The 25289-nt window shown below is 50.6% G+C and overlaps 1 protein-coding gene across 1 annotated transcript; it reads left to right on the forward strand.

Annotated features, from left to right (window-relative positions):
- The first annotated feature begins 62 nt into the window (after positions 1 to 62).
- On the forward strand, positions 63 to 24911 carry MICALL2 (MICAL like 2). The gene is made up of 17 exons (XM_063171788.1): positions 63 to 226; positions 6996 to 7044; positions 10868 to 11009; positions 13485 to 13645; positions 14263 to 14384; positions 14746 to 15417; positions 15626 to 15795; positions 16644 to 16719; positions 16839 to 16954; positions 17472 to 17621; positions 20269 to 20324; positions 20879 to 21002; positions 21590 to 21680; positions 22038 to 22111; positions 22361 to 22475; positions 23343 to 23389; positions 23481 to 24911. Exons 1-17 carry the CDS (start codon positions 84 to 86, stop codon positions 23564 to 23566), a joined length of 2394 nt encoding a protein of 797 aa, XP_063027858.1. The 5' UTR covers positions 63 to 83; the 3' UTR covers positions 23567 to 24911.
- The last annotated feature ends 378 nt before the right edge of the window (positions 24912 to 25289 follow it).

The raw sequence follows: 25289 nt of genomic DNA on the forward strand, positions 1-25289 counted from the left end.
GGCGCGGCGCGGAGGGTCCCGGCCCTGCCCGGCCCGTCCCGGGCCTGCCCGGCCCCGCCAGGCCCTGCGGCGCCCCGCGGGCCATGGCGGCCATCCAGAACCTGCAGCTGTGGTGCCGCCAGCAGTGCGAGGGCTACCGCGATGTCAGCATCACCAACATGACCACCTCGTTCCGCGACGGGCTCGCCTTCTGCGCCATCCTGCACCGACACCGCCCCGACCTCATGTGAGTACCGTGCCGGGCATCGAGGGACGCCCCGCTCCGGCCCGGCACCCGCGCCGGGCCGCGGACCCCGTGTCCTCCATCCCCCCGGTACCCTCGCTGGGCTTTGCCCGTCCCTCCGTCCATCGAGCTGTGCATGTGCTGTGTCCATCCTGCCGTCCATCGAGGTGCAGACCCCGTGTCCTCTATCCCCAAAGAACCCTCGCTGGGCTGTGCCCATCGAGCTGCGGACCCCGTGTCTTCTGTCCCCAAAGATCCCATGCTGGGCTGTGCCCATCCCTCCATCCTTCAAGCTGTGCATGTGCTGTGCCCATCCCTCCATCCATTGAGGCGTACCCATCCCACCATCCATCGAGCTGTTGATGTGCTGTGCCCATCCTGCTGTCCATGGAGCTGCAGACCCCAGGTTCCCCATCCGCTCAAGAACCCTCTCCAGGGTGTGGCCATCCTGCCATCCTACAAGTTGTGGATGGCTGTGGCTGTCCTGCCATCCATTGAGCTGTGGACCCTGGTCTTCCACCTTCCTTGGGCTCTTGCCCTCACCAGCAGCATTCTGCTCACACCCACGCTGAGAATCTCCAAGAGAAAAGCTCTGCTCTCCCAGCCTACGTGCTGGTTTTTTCCATACATTTTTCCTTTTTCCCTTTTCTTCCCTCAGTAGCCGGATTATAAATGTTCCAAATGCGTCCTTTCCGTTGCAGAACAAGTTCAGGCACTGATCTTTGGGGCAGCATTTCCTTCTTTGCTGTTGTGTTTGCTCTGGCTGGGCTCTCCTTGCTCAGCCCAGCAGCAGCACAGTGCTCACAAGTCATGAGGCAAGGGCTATTTAAACAAAATGCAGTAAAAGGGCAGGGCCCCACAGCCACTGGATTCCTGCACATCCTTGTTTTTCCCATCTAGAGCTCTGTCTGTGGGAGCTTAAGTGCTTTTTGTGCCTTGCTGGGGCCATTTCTGGTGCCCTGTGGGTTTTGAGCTGTCCGTGCCCAAATGTTGGCATATGAGAAGGTGAATGGCCAAAGGGAGTCATAGATCCTGCTTCATAGCCGGGGTTCTTTGAGTTTGATTAATTTTTTCTTCTGGGCTCTTTGAGATGGTGGGATTGAGGGGGAAGATGAAGGCAAGGGAAAGAGTGCCCAGGAGTGTTGATTTAAACATTAGGTCTCTCCTGATCAGATGTGCCCAGCTGGGTGAAGAACAGATTGGGTGGTCTGCACTGCAGTTTTCCTCCTGTCCTGCATCTTCTCCCTTTTTCTTCATGCTCCCAGCACAGCCTGCCACATGGGTTTGTGTGCAGCCATCCCTCTTGCAGGTGTCTTGCTTCTGCTTGAACCCAAGGAAAGAACCCTTGTTTTCTCTCCTCTGTTACCTTGAAACGTGCCAGAAGCTGGAGCAGGCTTGGGCAGCAGAGGTTGGTTCAGGAGCTCCAGGCACCCTTTGTTGTCCCGGTGCTTGCTCTGTCACCGTGGTGTTGCCATGAATGACTTCCTGACATGTTGTCATGTCCATGTGACTCCAAATATTTCCTTTCCTTCCTTTGATTCACAGTCACAAAAACACAAAACACCGGGGCAGGAGGGTTGAGGTGTTCTAGTGGAGGGGCTGTGACTGCTTCCTGCAGCTGGCCCATCCGGAGCACAGCGATGGGAGAGCTGGAATAATCCTGTTGCCCAGTTTAGTGAGTTGTTTATAATCCTTGAACTGTGCAAAAAGGGTTGTGGATAGACATCTCTAAAATAAATTTTCCTGTGCTGGAGAGGGAAGATGTTCCTTGAGGCATCTCTCTGTTGCCATTCATTTTCCTTTATGGTGGACATTCTGCCTGACTTGATTTGGGACATCACAGAAGCTCTTTCTGACTCAGACCAGCTCAGCAAGGGCTGCCTGAAGGTTAAAGTAAGAGAAGCCTTTATTTGTCACCTCCTTCATCCGTGTCAGTGCTGTAATTCAGCAATGCACCACGTGTACTACTGACTGGGCAAAGTCCTGCTGCAAGGAAATGGTGCTTTTGGGTGGTTGGTGGCCAGGCTTGCCAGGTGCCATGTGTCAGATCCTGGGGCAGAATACTTGTGCAGGTTCTCCATTTATCCCAAAAAGCTTCTCTGAGTGTTCCTGGTGCAAGGCACAAAGGTGGAGAAGTGCAGCTGGGTGCATGTGTGACTGTGATTTCTCCTTCCCAGGGGTCCATCCTGGGCTCCTGTCCTTGCTTCTACCAAGGATTATAGTTAAAGATTAAAAACACCAGAATGAAAGTAAAACTAGAAAGGGGTGTTTGGAGCTCTTGGTGAGTTTGCAGCAGCTCTGCTGCACAGATTACTTGCAGAACATGAGTCAGTCACAGCATCAGTTTTGCAACAGCGTGTTTTCTGTCTTGTTTTACACAAATGACATTCTTGGGCTGAGTGCAGGGGATTTCTCCTGAAGAAGCCTGAAAAATTACCAGGAAAACTTCAAGCTCAAAACATGGACATAAACATGAGCTTCTCTTGTGAAGTATGTGGCTCAGAGGGCAGGCTGGTGTGGGTCTCTCCTTCCTTCCTGTTTTCTTGCTGGAAAACATATGGAAAATATGATAACTCCTCTCAAACTTGGCCAATGTTGGCTTGTGTGTTACCAGTGAACAGGGCAAGCTGTGTAAAATTAGAAATGCATTTCCCACTCACTTCCCACTCATGCAAGGATCCTTGGGGGAGTGAAGATCCATGCTGAATTACCATGGAAATCCACTTTTTTTGTCCCAGATAAAGAGTGTTTCAGAGTCAGTCCCAGCTGGGCACACACACTGTTTCAGGCAGGCTGCAGCCCATTTTCTGGGATGCTTGTAGAGCCTGGGGACATCTCTTGTCAGAGGAACATGAAACCTCATGGTAGGAGCTGAGGTTAGCAGCTGCCACATGTGGTGGTGAAGGTTGTGCAAGCTTCAGCCAGGATTTTAGTGCCCTTGTCCTGATGAATGAGTTAAAGAGGCAGGGGAGCTGTGCATGCTCACTCAGATATTAATGCCAGATGTCGAGGAAAGGTTTTGATTAGGATCCTTCTCTTCATCCAGGATCTTGCTCTTTCCCGGGCTGGTGTTCTGGGAATGGGCTGGTGGAGAAATCCCCCTTGGCAGCTGAGCAGCAGCAGTGCTCCTTCCCCCTGCAGCATTTCCAGGTCAGGGGCAGCTCAGCAGGGCAGGATGGGGTCAGGCTGGGGATGGGCTGTCAGCAGCAGGCTGGGCTGAGGCAGAGCTGCCTTGGCTCGGTGGGTTTGTGGTTTGTGTGACAGGCATAGGCAGGGAGGATGGCTGGGGGTTCATTTTGGCAGCATTCTGTCGCTTGCCAGCAGGAGCATGGCAGAGTGGGGCAGGCATTCCTCAGAGGAGGATGGGCACATGGGGGGCATCTCCCTCCTGGAATTGCCAGCCTTGTCCCAGCTTTGCATCTCCAGAAAGAGCACAGCTGAGAGCTCCTGTTCCCAGCAAAGCAGGCTGGGTTTGAGCTCCTCTCCAAGGCTGGGAGCTGGCAAAGGGTGCCTCACTCCTTTACAGTGTTCCTTTTCACTGCACATCTTACTGTCTGTAGAGAAAGTAACACAAAGTTGCCTAAAAGAAGAAACTTTTTTGGTGCCATTGAGGCTCTGGGATTTTATTTTTTTTTGCTCAGTCTGTTCCAAGGTCAAGTTTCCAATCAAGTTGGTGCTTGCAGCAGCAGAGATTCCTCCTGTGGAGGCACATGTGCTTGCAGAGGACTGTGGCATGTTTGTGAGTGCTGGGTCTGTGCAGCTGGAGCAGGGGGTGGTCACAGAGATTTGTGGGCATGGGAAATGCTCAGCCTCTTATTTGCTAAGGGAAGGATTTTTTTTTTCAGAGCTAAAAACTTCCCCTGTTTTAAAACAGGAATAAAACTATTCCTCTGCTTGTGCACTCCACTCTGATTTGTTTCCAACACTGGAGGCCTCTCTTGGGTCGCATTTATATTTTTCACATTTTCCAATTAATTCAGTTGCCTGTGTTTTCTCAGTGGAGAACTCCTACTTCTCTGTTTGTATTACCTTTGCTGTCTTAGGATTACATTGGTCCAGAGAGCTTTGATATTCCAAGATAGGAGATGCACCAGCAAGATCAATTTCCAAAAGAAATATTAGATGTAAGCAGTTCACCTGACTAGCCAGGAAAGAATGATGCTGAGAGGTCAGGGGACTCTTGAAATGACCAAATAACCTGGTTGTTTGCACTTTCTTTTGAGGAACAGAAGGGGATTTGAGACATCACAATCAAAAGATTGGGGTTTGTAGGTCTCTGCTGCATGCCAGGGAGTGCACGCACCACCACAGCAAACAGTGTTGAGTGTGGCTAAGGCACTGACTGACAATAAATAATTCTAGTGTCTCACAAGTCAGAATGACCAAGGAACTGGAGCTGCTCTTTGTTCTTGCAGTGTTTTGCTGCATTTCCATGCTACAGAGATTGTTTGGGAGCAGAACAGGGAGTGAGGCAAAGAGCTGATATCACCTCCTTCAGCTGGGTCTTAAAAAAAACCAATTTTCTGGCCTGAATTAACCCAAGGATGGTTGTATCTATTGTTCCACTGAGACTTTTTTGGCACGTGATTATTTTTGTTGCTTTTTAATCCATTGTCTCAGGGAAGGGAAATCTTTGGGCAGGAGCACTGCTTGAAGAGAAACCTTTGCAATTCCCTTTGACTGTGCGCAGGAAGGACTCTGTGGTTTAGAGGTGGGATGTGCCTTGTCTTTACTGCTTGGGGGAGTTTAACCTCAGGGTTTTATCTGCCATTCCTTCTGTCCCTGTCCCACACAGCAATGCCAGATGTGGGAAGCAGGGAGGAGGCATTGGCACGATGAGCCAGGCTGTGGAAGGTTCCTCTCTTATTTATGATGTAATGCTCCCCTTTCTGTGCTGAGCAGATAAAGGACCTGGCTGCCTCCTTGCTGTTACAAGCAGTGGAAAAAGTTCCCCCGCTGCGATACAGATCATGTGTTTCTCTCATGAATAGGGTGCTGTGAGCCAGCTTTGCTCTCAGAGCTACCCTGGCTCATCCCACAGGAGAGGGATAGGCTAAGGAGGTGGGTCCACATCAGATATAAAGGTGCTACATACAAGGAATGCAAAGTTGGTGCTGTTTTCTGTTTGTCGGTGAGAATTCCCCTCTCAGGTATCAGCAGACACAGGGATTGGAAGGTGAAACGGTGTTATCAGAGAGGGATTGACCCTGCCAGCCTGCCTGGGCAGGAGGAAGCAGTGTTGCAGAGCAGGGCTGCCAGCCAGGATCCAGTTTTGTGTTCCCTGCTTAGCAAGTGGCAGCCCGTTTCTAACGAAGCTGATGGTGCTGTTCCCTCAGCAAGGGACACGCTCTGCTGTGGCTGAGGGGGCACTGCCAGAGGGCTCCAATTGCAGCAGCACAAACTCTGCCATCCCATCCCTGTCCCAGCACATCCCAGGGTCTCAGCTCCCAGCACAGTCAGGGAGTGTGGATCTGGGTTGGACCCGGCAGAGGGAAAGCAAATCTGGGCAGAGGTGAAGAGGGAAGTGATGTCTGGAGACAGCAGAAAGGAGTTGTTGACTTTGGCTTGGATTTGTGAACAGTAATTGTCACTTCCTTTTCAGTTGCTGATTATGAGCACGAATCAAAAGTTGCAGCCCTAGGGAAAGCAGGCTAAAATTTTTACTGGCAGCTTTGGTGTTATCAGATGCAGTATGGTGTGGGCAGAGGTTTTCCCAGGCAGATCCCTGGTGCTGCTTTTGTGGAGTTCTGCCAGAGGGAAAAAAGAAGATTTGAAGCCAGAACTCATGTGCTGCTGGACCCAGGAGCTTCTGAGATCAGAGGATATGGGTGTGTTGGAAAAGCATGTGATATGTGCAGTGTGTGAGGGCTCCATGAGAGACCTCCTTGGAGCTGAGCTCTGTGGAGACAAATTTCAAGGCAGGAGAAGAGCATGGAAAGTACTTTTGGGGTGACAGTGTTCATACCTGGCCAGCAGGTGTTGGTGTGTCTCTTTGAGGTGGGAGGGAACTGTGACCGTGTTCACAGGGGTCTCAGGTTGAGGGAAGAGACAAGGATCTGACTCCATGTTTCAGAAGGCTTGATTTATTATGATATATATTATGATATATATTACATTAAAACTATACTAAAAGAATAGAAGAAAAGGTTTCATCAGAAGGCTGGCTAAGAATAGAAAAGAAAGAATGATAACAAAAGCTTCTGTCTCGGACAGAGAGTCCAAGCCAGCTCACTGTGGTTGGCCATTAATTAGAAACAACTCTATGAGACCAATCACAGATGCACCTGTTGCATTCCACAGCAGCAGATAACCATTGTTTACATTTTGTACCTGAGGCCTCTCAGCTTCTTAGGAGGAAAAATCCTCAGGAAAGGATTTTTCATAAAAAGATGTCTGTGACAGGGCAGCAAGGCTTTTCTGGGGGCCAAGAAACCACCCCATGAATTAGAGGTTGCTCCTGGCTGTCTCAGCAGAACCCCTCAATATACCTGGGATGTTTTTGCACCAACATGTCCTGTCCACAGGCAGCTGTGGGAGCCAGCAAAGGCAGATGTGCCAGAATTGTCTGGTGCTGCCTGTGGGCAGGTGCTGTGCCTGCTGCACATCCCTGTCCTGGGTGCAGCAGGTCTGATCTCAGGTGGGATCTGCCACGCTGCCCTCTCTGGAGCTGTCCAGGGGTGGATGGGATGCTCTGTCCCCTGAGCCAGAGCTGGAACTGGAGCAGTTCACTCTACATCACCAACCTGAGATTTTTCCTCTTTCTGTATTTCAGAAACTTCGACTCCCTCAGAAAAGAAAATGTGTACGAGAACAACAAGCTGGTAAGTGACTTCTAATGTTTACTTTTGGTCTAGTCTGGGACGTGGCACTTTGCTCATGTGATTTAGCAACAGAAACCCTGCAGACACAGTGTGCCCATTGTGCTGGGTTCCAGTCTTTTGCCTTATTCTGCACCTTCCAGCCTCCTCCTCAGGACAGCAATGTCCTGCTTGAAAGCACCTTCAGGCTGTTCACTCTTCTTAGCTCACACAGTGATGCCTGTTCCCAGTGTGTCCCGTGGCAGCAGGAGCTCAGACAGAGCTCAAAACATGGGCATGTTGAGTGTGTGATGCTCCTGAGGGGTGGAGCAGGAGCTGGGGAAAAGCTGGTGTGAGAGGGGAAGCACAGGGAGTGTCCTCCCAATTCTGTTCCTTCCTGCTGCAGGGGATCAAGGTGGATACATCCTAAAACCTGTCTGGGTGCTGCCTGGACATTTCAGCCTGGTGTTGGAGTTTCTCATGTTCTTTCCACGAAGAAAAGAGAAGTTAGGCAGGCCAGCCCCCTCCTGCACTGGATTCTAGCATGGTCTTAGTGATCCAAGGAGGGATTTTCCTCTCCCTCTCTCCATTGCAAAAGGAGAGGCGGTGAATTATAACCCTTCTCTTCCCCTGGCTTTGCTCCATGCAGCTTCATGGCTGCTTGACAGGAGCTTGGGATATGAGCAAACCATGGCAGCTTACCCCTGTCTGGGCTGGAGCAGTGACACAATCTCAGGCTGAAGTGCTTCTTGCCTCTGGGAGAGCCAAACCTGTCCCCTCATGCTCCTTAGCTCCTGCTGCCCTTCATCCCTGGCATGTCCATCACAGACCCTGAGTGCCCGGGCTGGGCTGGAGCCTGTGGGGAGTTGGTGACACTCTGGGGCTCAGCCCTGTGTGTTCCTCTCCTCAGATTCAGACCGTGCGTTTTGCCCTGGAGGGTTGCTGTTTGGCAGGAGCTGGGGCCTCTTCTCCGTGGAATCTTGGCTGGAGTGCTGAGGATCCCTGAGTGTTGCTCCTTGTCCAGCTGGGCTGATGGTGTCTGCTTGTGTCTGGGAAATGAGCTCTGAGAGCTGCCTCTGCTGCTTTCATTCATGAAAAGCTTCTTTGTGCTTATAAAGAGTTGCTCCCCTCCTTTGTTGCAGTCTGTGTGTCCCCCCCTCCTCCCCCTTTCTGAGTTTCTTTTATGTCCTTTGTTTTGCTCTCTCTTCCTTATTCCACCTGCTGTGGGCTGCCTTGTCTGTGTTGTCCTTTCCCTGCTGGTGTCCTGCTGTCCTGGCTGTGCTGTCTGTGGGACTGTCCCTCCACCTCTCTGTGCTCCTGCCTCCCTTGGGCTTCTCTCCATCCTGGCTCCTACCCTGCCTTGCTCTGCCTATCCTTGGGATACAATGATTTGCTGATTTCTCCCCAAATTATTGCTCTGCTATTTTCCAGACCCTCCTTGATGCCTTACTCATCAGAGGCTTATTTTCAAGGGCTGCATTGTGCATGTAAAAAAGCCTTGTTTGAGCTGCAGTTGGCCATATAAGGTCATCTATAAGAAAGAATTTGTCATTTCTCAAGTGCCACAAGACCAACCCCAAACCCGTGAAAAATTTCACTTGGTGGCATTTTTTTTTGCTAGAGATTTCAAAAATATATAAAGAGGAGGAAAGTTTCTAGAGACCTGGAGTCAGTGCTGGTGGAGGGTGGTGTGGTGTAGCAGGTGGAGCCTGTGCCAGGCAGCTCAGGTGGCCTCAAGCATATCACTTTCCCATTTTGCATGGGCATGGCAGCAGTGGCACTTTCCTCCCCTGGAAAGCCCTTGGAGCTGCACAGATGAAAACCATGATGCAAAAACAACATGCTGGTCTGTGATGGTGGTCACAGGGGTTCTTGGATGAGGGAAGAGACGAGGATCTGACTTCATGTTTCAGAAGGCTTGATTTATTATTTTATGATATATATTACATTAAAACTATACTAAAAGAATAGAAGAAAGGATTCCATCAGAAAGCTAGCTAAGAATAGAATAAGAAAGAATGATAAAAAAAGTTTGTGGCTTGGCTCTCTGTCCAAGCCAGCTGAGCTGTGATTGGCCATTAATTAGAAACATCTAACATGGGCTAATCAAAGATCTACCTGTTGCATTCCAAGCAGCAGATAATCAATGTTTACATTTTGTTCTTGAATCCTCTCAGCTTCTCAGGAGGAAAAACCCTAAATAAAGGATTTTTCATAAAAGATGTCTGTGACATTGGTCCTTGAAAGGGCAGCCTGGGCAGGCAGGCAGAGCAGGAGGTGACTGGGTCCTTTAGGTGCTGATCCTCTTGGGTCTCCAGGCAAGAGCAGCTCCCAGGAACACGAGGGTGCTGCAGGCACAGGGGACACCATGTCCTGATGGTGCTCTCTGCATTTGGCTCTGCCCAGAGCAGGTGGGAGCACAGAACATCCTCCTCTCTGTGGTCCAGCAGCCCCTGGCTCGTGTTCTGTGCCCGCTGTCACCTGTGGCAGGAGGTGGCACGACCTGTGTCCCCACTAAACATCACACCACCAATGTCCAGCAAGAAAACTGGACTGGTCAGACCAGTTGTGCAGTGGGGAGCACTCCAAGGAATGCATTAAGTACCAGTTTGCAAGACAGGAAAGTGCCAGGCTGGGCTGGCAGCTGGGGTGACACAGCCGGTGGTAACTGGCTGAAAGCGTTTTTAATGTCAGCTCTGTTGCATTTTTACTGGGATACCCAATGGAAAAAAAGGGTAATTATCTTGCTGAAAAATAGTGGCTGTTTGTTTCTTCTAAGCAGGAATGGTTGGCTTGTACACCAACACTGTGTGTGTCCGTGCCAGAGGTCAGATGCGGAGGGGTTTAATATATTCAAGGGGTTTTTTTTAACCCTTTCACTGTGGACTTTAGCAGTAGCTTTCCTTGTGCCTCTGGTCCTACAAGTGCTGTTTTCCTTTGCTGTATTGGCATTTCAACAGGGATGCTCCAAAGGGGGAGAAAAAGGATTTTTTTCCCATAAGTTGGGAAGGAACAAGGCTGGAGAAGGTTCTTAGTGAAAGCTTTAAACTGAGCTGGGGTGTTGCAGTTTTTTTGTATTCTATTAAAGACTTTTTTCAGAGGCAAGAGAAAATAGCTTTTGCCTCCTTTAACACCTCTTCCTGGTGTCCTCTGCAGTTTCAAAGCAGAGGACACCAGAAAGAGGAATATCTACCCCAAATACATGTTAGGCAGCACGGAAACAGTTAAACTGGAAGGCAGCTCTGTATCAGGAATTTTTCTGTATTACACCTCTTCTCCCCCTTTCTGCTCTGGGAGAGCAGGGTCCCTCCTGCAGCCCAATTTTCAGATGGAGAAGGGCAGGCAGTAGGAGGCTGGAAACTTTAGCCCAGCACTCAGAGATGAAAGCTGCCTGCAAGCACCTACCAGCCCACCGTTAATTGGGGAGAGCTCAGCTTGGGCTGGGAGCCTGGAAGCAGCTCTGCCAGCCTGGCCTGGCACATCCCCTTCTGCCAGCCTGGCTCTCTGCAGCTGTGCACGCACACACACAGGCAGGCTGCAGGAAGAGCAAGGCAAGCCCAGGTGAGTTACTGAGCACTGAGCTATGGCCAGCTTGCCAGGCCAGATTTTTGGCTCCTTGCCTGGGTTTCTCAAGGCAGTGGCTGGAAGCCATGACTCCGTTGGTTCCTATGATGTAGGAGTTAAACTGGTGCAGCTGTTCCCCAGTAGAGTTGTTTTTATTTGAGTGGGGCTGTTTGCAGTGAACTTTTTTACCTATGATGAGGAGCAGCTCTGCTGCCTGCCATGGATAAGACCCCTCTGTTTTTATTTTTATTTTTATTTTCCCTTTCTTTTTCCCTTTCTGCAGGCATTTCGGGTGGCAGAGGAGGAGCTGGGGATCCCAGCCTTGCTGGATGCAGAGGATATGGTTGCTCTGAAGGTACCAGACAGGCTGAGCATCCTCACCTATGTTTCCCAGTATTATAACTACTTCCATGGACGGTCTCCTAGTAAGTACCATATTCCCTGGAGGGCTGGGAAGTATCAGGGCTTCATTTCAAGGCTGCATCAGGGCTGCATTTCCTCCTGACAAGCTTGGAAAAAGCAAAATAAACTGCACAGAGGCCTTCTTAGTACCAGAACTGTTTCACTGGGGGGATCTGAACTCTTTGCACACCAGCCTACAGTTGCACCAGTGCTTTTGGAATAGGGTACAGGGCCGTGTCTTGTCTTTGAAACTCTACCTTAAAATTTAAAATGCGGTTTAAAATTTCTTGTGGTCCAGCCAGAGGGGAGCACTGAAGGTTCCTCTCCATCGTCCCCACCTCAGCTTTCCATTCCTGAGCACCTCCACCCCTGTTCCAGTCTTTGCCATGCCTGAGGGCTGGTGAGAGCATGCAGCAGAACAAGGCTGAGCTTGTCTGTGAGGCTGTGCCAATGTGACAGCATCAGTGGTAGGGCTCGTACAGCACAGCAGCACTGATGGAAGGAAGGAGAAGAAAATTATCACCCTAACTGACATAATTGTGATAGAAATTCTGTCAAACATAAAACAGAGCTGCCAAGGCATTATATTCATGTAGTGGAGAGTTTAGCTGAGCTCACAGGGGCATTTTTGTAGTCTTGGTTTATATTTGGCTTTAAGCTCACACAAAATGAGGTAATATAATAAACCAATTTTACAGGTTCCTCCAGAGGAAACTTTCTAAAGTGGGACATGAATGACTTAAGTGGTTAAGGTGAATGTAAATGGAGAGATATGTATTGAAAATGTCCTACATCTTGGAAAGAAAGCACAATTCACTCAGAACTGCCTTTAATGCTTAAACTCTTCCTACTTCTCCGCCTCTTTACACATTTGTGCATGCTTTTTCTCTCCCTCCACAACTTCTTCTCTCTCCCTCTTCATTTTTTATTTCTTATTTTAAAACTGTTCTGATTGAAATCAAACAAATTCTGTCATGTTCATGCCAAGTGGTGAGAACCTGGGTCAGGCTGGGGTCTTTGCCCCCTCCTCCCTGCATTTATCTGCAACATCATCAAGCACAGCACATTTTTATACTCCCACAAGTGTCCCTCAAAACACTTGGGTTGCATTCCTGTTGCTGGGGTGAATGGGAATGTCTGAAAATGAGGAATGTGCCCTCTGACACGGAGCGGAGTCGCGGACGCACAGCCGTGCCCTTCAGATGGGTTCCTGAAACAAGCAGGACACAGGAGGGCAGGCAGGGAGAGCAGACAGGGCTTTAGTGAGGCCATGCTCTTGTGGGTGAGCAGAGTTGAAGCCACCCATCTTTGTGCTGGGCTTTGGGAATTCAGTGAATGGCACATTGGGGAGTGAGGGACACTCTGAGCCTGAGCTGTGTGATGTTTAACTGTGCCCTGCTCCCTGCACTGGGAGTGCTGGGTGTTTATTTGGAAACTTGGCTCTCTTGAGGCAGACTGCTGGGAACTGGGCTCCCTCTCTGCTCCCTGCCCTTTCTGTGTTTACTGAGCAGGGTATAATCTCTTTTCAGATGAGTGGCCATTGAAGTGTCACTTGGAAAGTGGAGCTGTGGCTCAAATATCCCACAAGGAGCACAGAGACATCTCATTCAGAATAGGAAGTGGTGCAAGAATAACATCCCCGTGAGACACTTGGGGTTTGTGTCTGTAAAAACTTTGCACAAAGCCTTATTTCCCAGGGAAGGTTCCCTGCACCTCCCAGGGCACAGGGCACCATTCCCTGCTTGACTGAAGTGTGCTGGAGATTCTCTTTTCTCCACTTGTAGTGAATTTTGAGGGGTTCTATTCCATCTGCAAAGAAAAGAGAATTGGGCATTTTCAGGCTGCTTGTGGCAGCTCTTGGTTTCCACATCAGCATCTTCATGGCACCTCCAAGTCTTTGCAGAATTACCCATTTTTAGTGGTCATTTCCACATTCAACGAGGCTGTTTGCTCTGTGGGAGTCCCAGCTGGGGTATGGGAGGGACACTTGTAGCAGTGAATGTTCAGGCTCTGTAGGAAATCTGGAGCACAAGGACTTCAATGAAGCAAACCCTCTGTTTGCAAACCCTTCATCTCCTTAGCCATGACTCCTCTGCCTGTTCCAGCAGGGCCTCTTCCAGCTGGGATCATTTCCAGCCAAACCATGGGCTGCAATTGAAAACCCAAGGTCTTGTTCTCACCAGCAATGGATGGCAATTTGCATTTCTGCCCTCTTGCATTTCTGTTCATGAAATTCCCTGATTGCATTTCTGCCCTCTTGCATTTCTGTTCATGAAATTCCCTGGGAAGAGAAAAATCAGCAGTTTCAGAATGTTGTTACAATTCACTCGCTGCCTCTTGCCCCTCAGTCCAGTACAGAGCTGCTCATGAAGGAAGTGTGTGTCTCCTTGTGTGCTTTTCATGTTACCCATCAGGCGCCTCTGGGTATTCTTACTTTAAAAATTATTCCTAAACCTGTGAGTTTTCCTTTAAAATATTCCCTTCTTCCATTCTTCCAGTTGGAGGCATGGCTGGAATCAAGCGTCCTTCCTCTGAATCTCCAGAGCAGCATCCTGGGAAGAAAACTGCTCCAGAGCCCCCCAAGCCAGTGCCACCAAAACTGCCTCCTGCCCACCCACCAGCCAGAGCCAAGCCAAAGGAAACCTCCCCAGTTACCACAGTAAGAAATGTGGGTTTGGGTGTTCTTTATACCTTAAATCTGCCCAGTGAGATGGAGAGTACTGGGCTGGTTTAGAGCTCCTGCTGGTAAGGACTTAGTTCCTAAATTTTCTGTTCAGTATGAGTGATTTAATTCTGGCATAGATGGAGGTGGGAGTCACTGGAAAACCATCAGTCAGCCTGGATACTTCCTGAACAGGATGTGGATGTCTTAGGACATGGAACCTGTGCTGTTCCTAGATATTGGGAATGGAGATTTTACAGGATGTAGTGGTTTTTTTGCTAGAAAACATTGATCCAATTATTTGATATGGCTTCAAAACAGAGTAGAGATGAAAACAGGGTAGAAGCCCTTTCCCAGCTCATTTAAATCAGAGACCTTTGCCTATAGGCAGACAGGGCACCCTGGTTCTCTGGTTTTGTGGGAACATATTCCCCATGCTCTGTCCTTCCAAGGGCTGTTCCACTTCTGTGACCAAGGGATTGGAGGGAGAGGGAATTTCCTGGGTGTCACTTCTCTGTCCTGGCTGTGCAGGCCAAACACTGACCTTCTTGGGAGATTTCTAGCTGTGCCCAGTGCCACGCTCTCGTCTGCTCACCCTCTGCTTCTCCCCACAGAAGAGGGTCCTGGCAGAGAGTGGGAATGTGCCCAGCAGCAGCTGTGGGGTCTGTGGGAAGCACGTCCACCTGGTGCAGCGCTACCTGGTTGATGGGAAGCTCTATCACAGGAACTGCTTCAGGTACAGCAGCTCTTCAAGGCAGGGGCACAGCCCTGGGGCTCACAGAGGGCCAGCCTGGTTCTTTGGGGCTGGAGAGAGTGGTGTGGCACATTTTATTCAGAGTGGAGGCAATCTGGGCTTGCTGTTGACCTGTGTGTAAGGGAAACCGTCTCCACTGGTTTGTTTTCATCCACACCCCTCCTGCTTCAGGCTGTGCTATCAACAGCTCTTGTTCTGGTGCCTGAGGAGTGTGCACACAGGGTCTGCTCACTGCCAGTGTGGTGCCTTCACCCTCCTGTGGGTGGTGGAGTCGTGCCTGCACTCCCAGCTGTGTGTTTCCCAGCACTCTGGAGGATGTTTCCTGACATTTTTGTATCCACAGGTGCAGGCAGTGTTGGAACTTGCTTCTTCCTGGAAGCTACAAAGCTGGGCCTGAGCCCGGTACCTTCATCTGCACCAGCCACCAGCAGCCAGACAGTGTCCAGATCTCTGGTCTCCACAGTACTGGGAAACAGCCTGACAGTGCCCCAGCCCCTGCTGCTGCCAGGGCGTTCCAGAAAGCAGCAGAACCCAAGAAACCAGAGCAGGTGTTGAAGAAACCCAGCCAGGAAGGCCTCACTAATTCAACCAAGCCATCTGTTTCATCTTATGGAAGCTCTGGCTTCAAAAGTGTAAATACTCCATGGTCCTCCTCAGCTGTAAATAAATCAGATGACTGCAAAGGTGCCTCTTTGGGGAATAAATCAGATCCCCATGAAGGCACCCCAGCAAAGCCTCCTTGGACATCCTCCACAACAAAAACACAGCAAGCACGAGAAAACTTTTTTCGCTCTTTGGAGTCCTCCAGCAATAAATCTCCTGAGACTCAAAAACAAGTCCAGTCTCCTCAGGGCCCTGATAAAGCTGCCCCTGCCAGAAGCACTGCTGAGGTCAGTCGGGTGACTGCTGGGAAGGATCAGGCACGTAACCATATTATACAGGCTCTGTCTGCATCAGGCGCTGCTCCAAGCAGGCCAGGAGGACTCAGTTCCACTGGCTCCTCAGCACCTGGCAGGTAAGCACTGTTTCCCTTTCCCTTTTTACTGCCAAGATGTTCCTTGGGATAATTTGAGAAGCCCCTGCACCTTTCTTTGCTTTGTCCTGACTGCTCTTGTGGCTCGGTTTTAAAGGCATGTAGAGGGACACATACAAATCATTGGAACAGAGGCAAATAAAAAGGTCCATCCTTTCAAAAAGACTCATTAAGTTGTTCTTTTTTGCAGTGGCAAGTTTTCTCCCCCCAGTTCTCAGAGTCCAGCTCCAAAACCACAGTCCAGTAAAACAGGGTACCCAGCACCAAAGCAGGAAAAGATCACAGACCCTGTGCCCAAGAGCCAGGCTGCCAGCAAACCTGCTGAGCCTTTGCACAAGCCAGAGCCAAAAGGCATCAAAGGTGAGGATGAATGATTCACACAGCTCTGCCTGGACACAGCACTCCAACTTTATGCCTTCCTCTTGGACCAGTGCAGCAAATGTGTCCATGACTCTGTCCTTTGTGTCTGTGAGTGCTTTCTGAGCTGTGTTTTCTCCCTGTGTGCACTATCCCTGTGCAACTGCTCCCTCTAGCATGGGGAATTCTACTGCTCTGAGGATCTCCAGGTGTTTGAAGTTGTACTTGCTGTCATCAAACATTGAGATCATGGTGGCTTTCAAAGGCTTAGGGTTTCCCAGGTGGGAGACCTTGCCAGAGCTTTGGGATGGTTTTTTGATTGCAGTTGCAAGTCACCCAGCCTCCTTGTCTGTTTTGTACCAAGCTTCCATCATGGTGACTTAGCAGTAGGCCAGGGGATGATATCTGGGGGTTCCCAGTGTCCCAGGCACTTTCAGGTGGCTGGTATTTTTTGGGGCCAGAAGAACTGGCTCTTTGCAGTTAGCTGTGACTTTGTGGGGCTTTTTTGTCTCTTCCTGCCCCAGCCTTTGGTCTCTGAGATCTGAGCCGTTTGTGTTGTATTGCTGTTGAATGTGCCTGTTCATGTACTCTGCAGCTGAATTTCTGTAACTGTGATTGATCTGAAAGTGACAAAATGCCACTTAGATTACTTACTCCCTATTGTATCTGAATCTGCCCATGTTAAACTTGTTGAGCTGGTGCTGCTTTGCTGCAATAACATCATAGTACCTGCCCCACTGCATGCCTTATCTCCTAGGATTCTCCTGAGACTCAAATCTGGCTTGTTTCTTTTTATTGGATGCTTTTGTTCTTGTGTATTTTTATTTCCCTTGCTATGTTCTTTTCTTCAGGAAGCACAAATGTTGCTGACAGCAAGTCTGAGAGCCCAGAAGGGTGGAGATCTCGGTTGAAGCCTGTGGGCAACAAGTGAGTGTCTTTGCAGCTGGTGGGTTTCCACACCAGATCCACACCAGGATGGCCAGGACTTTTCCTGTGGACCATTCTGCATGAGGGATTTTTCCTATCTTTGTCTTTTTTCTTTGCAGGGACCAAGGTGGCTCTAAGAAACCTGCTGATAACTGCCAGGTGGGAGCAGGGAGCCCAGCACAGAAGGAGCCAAAGCCAAGCCCATTAGTTGTCCCACCAGCAAAGCAGGACTCTGGTATGAAGGATAAAAGCTTTGCCTTCGTTTTGCTGATCAGGAAAGGGACAGGCATTGTACTGCAAGGATTGTTGGTGGAGAATGTGCCTTTGCTTTCAGGGATCTTTGCTCTCTGCACCTGCTTTAGCCTTGTGGTGCCTTTATTTTTGATGGATGGCTTCCTATCCTTCCCCAAGGAGAGGGACTCAGTATCCATAGGGTTCCCTTTTCTGCAAGACAGCCTGCAAGATTCCACTTACCCTCTCTTGCATGATTGTATAATGTTGAGAAATCTTAGTGATGGTTCCCAGCTGTTTATTCTCCTCCCAAATGTTTATTCTCCTCTTACTCTGGCCTTGTAATGAGTGTTTTTTCCTGTTTACTTTGGGTTTATGCCCTTCATTATCATCAAGAGAGAACTAGGACTAGAAATGGAGTTTGGTAGTGGTGACTGCCAGAGACATTGGGCATTAAAGGGATTTTTGTGAGATAAAATTGAAATTTCTTACCCAAAACTTCTCTGTGCTTCTTAATCCAGCTTCATCTGGTGGATTCACGAAGAAGTTGTTGATTCCCAGCTCAGATCTTATCAGGAGCTGTCAGAATGCAAAGCAAGACTGGAAAGATCCTGGAGGGTCTGCCAAGAAGGAGGAAGATGGCAACCAGTTGAAAACAAGCACTGCTACATGTAAGGTCTCTTCTGTCTACTGAAGTCACCCTCTCCCCTGCACTGTCAGGGAACAGCCTGAGTGGTCAGGGGGGGTTATGTGTCCCAGAGTTTTCTGTGACTGATCCTCTGGCTGCTGTCATGGGGGCAGAGTCTGGGTAATTGATTTTTATTAGCCAGCTTGGCCTGAGCAGGAAGCAGCAAGGCCAGAGAATTCAGTGGGAAAGGAAGAAATTGAAATAGGAATTTTTCAAGGTCACTGCCCTGTCATTCTTTGGACTTATGAAGTGCTATGAAGAGGACCATCTCCTAATTTGGGGAACTGGGATCTAGTTGATGTCTCTGTTCTTCTTCAGCTGGGTGGCTTTAGGAAATAAAAGGAATGCAGAGAATTGTCATCCAGAGACTCCAGCTGGCAGGACCCACAGGAGCAGGAGCCAAGGCTTCTGTTTCTTTGATATTCAAAGGTGTCCTGACCAGTTTTTTCCTACTCTTAATCCAGTTTCTTACTCCTGTTTGTTCAACCATAGCTTTACTGTGCACCTCTCCTCCAAGTTTTCCTTGCTCTGACGCATCCCACCACAATGCTGAGGAAATTTTCTGGAGCTAACCTAATGTTTGCTGCTGTCCTGTTTGCTCAGCTTCTTTGTCTCCCTTTTCCTTGCCCCATCTTGCTGTGTCTTACCTGTCTGGAGTAGAAGCTTCACACAGCAGGGCTCAGTCCTGCCCCTGAAGTTTGTCTTGGGCAAGCAGGATGGATCCTGGTGGCTCCATGGCCTCATCTTTATTTTTTGTCAGCTGGTTCCACCACCTTTGACAGCTACCAAACATTCAGTCTCCAGTTGTGCTGTCTTTTTTAAAAGTTTGCTGTGCCTCCTTTGCCAGCATTTTCCCAAAACTTCCCAGCTCCTCTTCCCTCAGCCTCAGCCCCAGGGTTCAGCTCCGGTCTCTCCCAAAAGTGAGTGAGCTGTTCAGATAAGGGAGGCTGGGTTCATATCTGTCTTTCTAAAGGTTATTGATTGCCATGGGGGAGGGCCATTGGGAAATGTTCCTGGCAGTGTCCCCCCACTTTTCCCCAGCTGAAAGGCTGGTTCCTGCTGCTGTCACTGGGCAGGCTGTGGGGTAGGGACAGAGCTCTTGCTCCTCTCTGTGGATTTTTCCTCAGCACTCAGAGCTGCGAGCAGTCAGCTGCTGTTCCTGCCCTCAGTCCTGGGCTGGTGTTGAGCTGTGGATGGTGAGCATTGCTGTAATCATTCATTTTCTTTGGTGGTAGGTGATGTTTTCTGCTGAGAAAGGAGGCTCCAGGCTTTTCCTGCCAGCTGTCCTACTTCCAGCTTGCTGGCAGGCATCCAGCCCATCCTGTGTCTGTCAGGCCACAACCCGAGGGTATCAGGGGATATCAGATCCCGAGCTGGTCCCAGGGTGTCACTTTACAGGCTCTCCCCTGCAGTGACCCTGGCCTTCTCTCCATCAGGGCTGCAGCTCTCTGCCGTGCTTGGGGGTGCTGCAGAGCCCACCTGGGAGGAGCCCAGAGGTGCAGGACTGGGCTGGGAGAGGGAAATGTTGTTTGGGCAGGCAGCTCAAGGCAGGACAAGTCCTTCTTGGAGGAATCTTTAAGAGAAGTGTGGGTTGCAGGCAATGCACAGGCAGCAAACAGCAGCATCCAGAGGGAAGGGATCCCTGACAGAGCCCAGCAGTGCAGGAGCAGCACAGCCACATCCAGCATCTTCTGCCTTTGCACTCCTAGAAAGCACAATGGGCAGCTGGAGAGCTGTCCTTGAGCTCTTCCTCAGTCTCCAGAGACTCTCAGGAGGCTCCCCATGTCTGTCTGTCCTGCCTTTCTGCTTGTGTGTGCTCAGCCTGCATCGCTGCTGCCTTTGTTACAGCCCTGCTCTTTTGATAGCAGAGTTTTCCTCCCTTATCTCATCATCCACTCACGCCTCTGTTCCCTCTCTGTGGTAATTATCCAGCCCAGCCCCTTGGGGATCCAAATACCTCACACTCTTCTGTAGTTATCCTTGCAGCACAGTTGGGCAGAGGAAGCTGAGGCACAGTGGAACAAATACACACTGCTTAAGGATTGATTTTAATAGGTGTCCAGAGCCTGAATAATGCTGTGTAGTGGGGCCGTGGGGACTTCTCACCTAGGAAGTGTTTTGTGGAAGGAATTGAACCTTAGTTTCCTGAGATCTACACTGAGGTCCCCTAGACCATCTTTGTTTCATCAGTATTTACTGGTACTCCTTTGTAAAAGAGCACTAGGGGGACATTTTTAGTGTGTCCTGGTGTTTGCTGTGACAGTAACCCTGTCTTTCTGTGCTGCCCTTTGGAACCTTAATAAGGAATGGGTTTTGCCACAACAAATATCTTTGGGTTTTGACAAGATAGTGAATGAACATGCAAGTGAGTATTCATGGGTGGAAATTCCAAAGTCACACCTGAGTTAGGTGACTGTCCATTCCCTGGGGTTGAAACCCTGAGGGACAAGCCACAAGGTGTAAATCAGGCTGTGAGGAGATGTCTCTTACTTTGGTCATGTGGATGCATGTGTATCATCTGTGACCTCTGTTGGGTAGCTGGGACCTGTTGTGCTCTGGTGCTCTGGGACAGGCACTGTCCCACACCATAAAATTATTTAAAGGTTGTTGTGATTTTTTTTCTCTTGTAGTTAAACTCCCTGTTTCAAAAAGCGAAGGGAAGCCTCAAGTGGTGTCCCCAACCAAGGTATGGCTGGAAACCACGTGTAAGAGGAGATGGGTGGGGTGGTTAAATACCCTTCTGGAGTGCTTGTCCAGATATATCCAAGTTTGTCTTATTGGGAGGGTTTGTTGGGATACCCAGGGAAAGGGTGAAAGGCTGTGGGGCAGAACAAGGTGGAGAAGCTGCTGGTTATCTTCCATGCAGGGAGACAATCAGAGCTGGAATCAGAGCCAAACAAAACTGTGGCAGACATTGCATTCCCCACAGAAGGAAGGAGAATTTCTGCAGGCTGACAGGTGTGGGGGAGTTACCACTGACAGCAGAAGTGTCACAGCCCTGCAGTGGCCAATGACAGCAGAATTGTCACAGCCCTGCAGTGGCCAATGACAGCAGAATTGTCACAGCCCTGCAGTGGCCCCTGCCCTGTTGTGAGCAGCTCTGCCCCTCTGCTGGCCTGGCCCTCCCAGGCTGTGGCTCTGTACCTGGGCTCCTTATGCCCTTTCCCATCCCTGTGGTGACCTCACCAGGCAGTCTCAGGGCTCCTGAGCTGCATTTGGCCCTACATTTTTATTCCCTAGCTGCACCCAGACTACCTCCCTGAGGAGAAGATCCAGGAGAAGGTTTGTGCCATCGAGAAGCAGCTGGATGAGCTGGAATTGAAGGGAGTGGATCTGGAGAAGCAGCTGCGTGCCTGTGAGGGAGGTGAGGAGCTCTGGTGCCAGCTCTGCCCTGCTGGGGAGCTGTGGGGCTCAGGTCCCACCCCTGGGCACTCTGGGCTCCATTTTTAGGAGCTCATGTGAGTCACCAGGTTGCCAGAGGTACCTGGTATCCAAAGATAAAGCCCGGGGAATTTTGAACCTTCTCTGGCTGTTTTGTAATATATTTTATAATATATTACAAAATATAATCTATTACAAAATTAATATAAATATTTTTTTAGCAAGGTCTTGTGTTAATTTGGCTGAGGATCAGAGTTTTGGGAGTCCTGTAGCAGAGGATCCATAAGCAGCTTCCTTGAATCCACAAGGAGTGACCTGCATCCCTTGGGGCTCCAAAAATTGCCTGTTTTCACTTGGAGTCTGGAAATCCCCACACAGGCCCTTGCTTTCAAGGGAACCAGATGGAATTTGCTCATGTCTAAGACTCTCACTGTTGGGTTTTTTCCTGTTTTTTCACTTGAGGTTGCCTGGGGCTCACATAAGTCACCCTAGGCTCTCCCCCAAGAGATTGTGTGCTTGAGCCAGGGGGGCTGAACTGATGCAGCTTCTTGCCCTTTGTCTCCTCTGTAGATGAGTCTGAGGATGCCCTTATGGTGGATTGGTTCAAACTGATCCATGAGAAGCAGCTGCTGCTCAGACAGGAATCAGAGCTGATGTACAAGTGAGTAAATCAGAAATTCTCCTCTCTGCTCGTGCACTCCCTGTGGGCAGTGAAGGACAGAGAGTGTGGCAGCCCAAAACAATCCCATGCCAGTTGAGATGAGAAGGGTTGAGGGTGTCTCTGGGAGAGCTGCCAGCATCCTGATGCATTAGCTGGTGGGCTTTGGGCACCCAGGGTCTGTGAAGAGCTCGTGAGGAGAGAAACATCAGAAATGTGATGGAGGAAGATTTCCCCTGAGCCAGCAGCCCCTGCTCAGGTGGTGGGCAGCACAGAGATGAGGCTTTATCATGAGAGGAGAAGGGTCCAGCCCTGGGGCATGGCAGGGCAGTAACCCATCACTCCTGTCATTCCTTCCAGGATGAAGCAGCAGAACCTGGAGGAGCAGCAGTGGAACATTGAGATGGAGCTGCGGAGGCTCATGAGCAAACCAGGTAAGGACTGGGAGTCCTGCTGGGAACCTCCACCTGTGTGCCAGCCCTGGGATGTCCTTCAGATCTGAAGGGGTTGCACTGTGGGTGTCCCTGGGCAGACTCCCTGTGACACCCAGCCCACCTCTGCTTGGTGAGGGCGTGTAGGATGTGCCCCTCAGTGTGAGGATTGTAAAATTGGGGTGGAGGCAGGAGCCACAGTGGGGAGGCACTGCCTGTAGCTGTGAGATGGGCTTCCCTTGTCTTGTGCAGAGGAGCTGAAGACTCCCAGGGAGAAGGAGCAGGAGAAGGAGCTGCTGGAGTCGTACCTGAACACGGTCAATGACCGCAATAATATTGTGGATTGCCTGGATGAGGACAGGCTCAGGTGAGGCTGCTCAGAGCCAGCACTGCTGTGTTTCCACTGCTGCCCAGGCTGTAGGGGTGGATGGGTGGCTGTAGTTCTGCTCCATGAGAGGTGGGTGGTCACCTGTCATCAACATCTTGTCCTGAATGCTGCTGTCTTTGCATCCTTGGCAGCTGCTGGGAAGAGATCAGGACCACAGCCCTGTTCTCTCTCAAGCTAAAGCTGCTGTGAGAACTGGGCTGGGAGATGTGGAATGCAGGGGAGGGGAGGGAGAGGCTGGAGATGGGGAGGCTGCAGGCAGTATGGGAGATACAGGAGCAATCTGGGAACATGAAGTCAGGAATGTCTGCTGCAGCAAGTGGAAGAACAACTGTAGCCAAGAACTGGATCCTTCCCAAGTTCAAAGGAAAACTGTCAAGTAGCTGGGTTTGTGCCTCCTGATGCTGAGAACAGCCTCCATTTGTTGACCTCAGAGCAGCAGCTCCTGCTTGTGGATTGTGGTGCTGCCAGGACAAGGTGGTGACAGCAGTGTGCCTGTCCCTGATGGCAGTGAGCTCCTCTGTAGCACCCTGGGCTGCTGTGTCAGCTTCACTCATCTCCTGGGGTGTGCTGGTGTCTCACCACTCCATGAACTCTGATGATTCATCAGCCAGCTGGGAGAAGGTCTGGAAATCCTCACACAGGCCCTTGCTCTCAAGGGAACCAGATGGAATTTGCTCGTGTCTAAGACTCTCACTGTTGGGTTTTTTCCTGCAGCTTCTCAGGGTATGCTGTGGAGGTTGGTCATCTCTTACTGGGGAATAAGAGCAGTATTTGCATGGGCTTTGGTATCTACCAGCTTGTCATGTGCACAGGAAAGTTTCCTAATGCCATGCTGTTCCATTGCAGAGAGAAAGAGGAAGACCAGATGTTGGCAGACATGATACAGAGGTTGGGTAAGGACCCTTTCTCCTCTTCCAGAGCAGCCCTGGGGCTCAATGGGGCTGTGGGTCTCAGCCTGCTCTGTGTCTGCTCCCTCTCCTGCAGATGGATCTCTTGAGAGCCACGAGCCAGAGAGGAAGAAGAACAAGTTCCGCCTGTCCAAAATATGGAAGCAGAAAAAACAAGAGTAAAGCTCAGGAGCTTCATGTTCCTTTTCCCAGTGGCCCAGAGAGAGCCATCAAAGGTGTGGTCCTTCCTCAGTGCTGTGTTCTTGGAGCTGTGCAGGACTGTGAGAGGCCCCAAGGGGGCTATCAAAGGTGTGGTGCTTCCTGAGTGCTGCTTTCCTGGAGCTCCTGGGCTGTGAGAGGCTCCCTGGCATGGAGACTGCTGAGCAAAGGACAGTGTCAATCCCCTCTGGCCCTGGTGTGGGGCCCAGGGATACCTTCCCCAGCACACAGACTTTTAAGACTGTTTTCCTTCACTGGCTGTGGGTCAGAGCTGGTTCAGCCTTGCTGGCAGCTCAGGAGGGCAGAGCTCAGGTTGCCCACCCAGTGCCTGGGTCAGAACAGCCCTGAAAGCAGGAGCATGGCCCTGCATGGCACCCCACAGTGTCCCATCCCTGTCCAGGGCTGTGGAAGGGCCATTGTCCCTCCCTTCCTGCTCTCTGCCTGTGCTGTGGCTCTTTGGCCAGGTCAGAGGTGCAGGGAGGGAGATGCTGCAGGGCCAGAGGGGTTGATGGTCCCCCTCTCACCACACCAGTGCAAACTGGAGGCTCCATGGCTGGGGGGAGCAGAGAGCAGAACCTCTCTGTGTCTGTGGTGTGGGATGTTCTCCACCCACAGCAGTTTCAGCAATAGTGATTTGTTTCCAGACCTCTTTTGGAAGTGGCTGTAGGCTGGTTTCTCAAAGCCATGAGAGGCTGCTCACTGCTTCATTCCCTCTGTGGGGGAGATTTGTAGCCTCCTTATTTCTCTGACTGCTCAGTGGAGCAGTGTTTTCATTGTCTGTGGCCTATCCTGATAAAAATGAACAGAACCATTATTTTATTAACCAGGTGCTAACTTGGGAGCACAAGGGAATACATGGGTTTGCCTCACCCCTGATTCTTCTGCTTGGGACCAATATTTCATCTCCTGAGCTCCATCCCTGGACATCCAGGGGTTGTTGTGGATCACCCTGGTGAGAGCAGAGTGCAGGAGCAGGTTCTGGGCTGTTGCAGGGAGCCTTTCCACTGGGGAGCAGGGATGGAGACAGCCACGGAAGGATCGGATTAATTCGTGTTGCCTCTGCTCTGTGTGACCTCCTCCCTGCACGGCAGCTCCTGGGGGCTCCTGCGGGCTCTGGCCGGAGGAGTTTGCAGAGCAGAGGTGATGCATCCCTTTCCCACGAGGTGGCAGTGGGACTCTCCGGGCAGGGATGTGCTGGGGCGGCCCCGGTGCCCGAGGGGCTCCCTGTGGGCACCGTGTGTGTGCGAGTGCTGGGACTGCACCCCGAGCCTGCAGGTGCTTCCACCCAATAAAGAATTACTGGAGCAAATCTCAGCATCCCAGCGTGGTTTGGGGATACTGTGGGTATGGCTGTCCTGGGAGCACTGATAGTCCCTCTCTGGAGCTTGGTGTGCCTGTGATGGAGCAATCCTTGCCCACAGTCCTTGCAGGGCAGCACAGCAGTGACACCAAGGGGTTTTTCACCGACTTTGGATGTCAAACTCACCCCTGCTCTCAGGTAAATGCAATTCCCCCTTGCTGCTTTAGCATCACACACATCCCAAAGCCTGTGGGGTCCCAGCCTGGCCCCAGAGAGAGGCAGAGCTGGTTCTGCCACAGCTGGGCCGTGGCATTGGTGACACGGTGACAGAACCACAGTGTCACCAGTGAAAGGCTGATGGAGGCTCTGCCACCTCTCTGCCCCCTG

This window comes from Melospiza melodia, chromosome 18 (assembly GCF_035770615.1).
Source record: "Melospiza melodia melodia isolate bMelMel2 chromosome 18, bMelMel2.pri, whole genome shotgun sequence".
In the NCBI taxonomy this organism is placed as follows: Eukaryota; Metazoa; Chordata; class Aves; order Passeriformes; family Passerellidae; genus Melospiza; species Melospiza melodia.

Bases quoted from the DNA above. Each gene is read 5' to 3' on its own strand.
- MICALL2 (XM_063171788.1), top strand. From the start codon at position 84: ATGGCGGCCATCCAGAACCTGCAGCTGTGGTGCCGCCAGCAGTGCGAG. The intron at 21,003-21,589 runs GTGAGGAGCTCT...TCTCCTCTGTAG, and splicing joins GCTGCGTGCCTGTGAGGGAG to ATGAGTCTGAGGATGCCCTT. The intron at 22,112-22,360 runs GTAAGGACTGGG...TGTCTTGTGCAG, and splicing joins GAGGCTCATGAGCAAACCAG to AGGAGCTGAAGACTCCCAGG.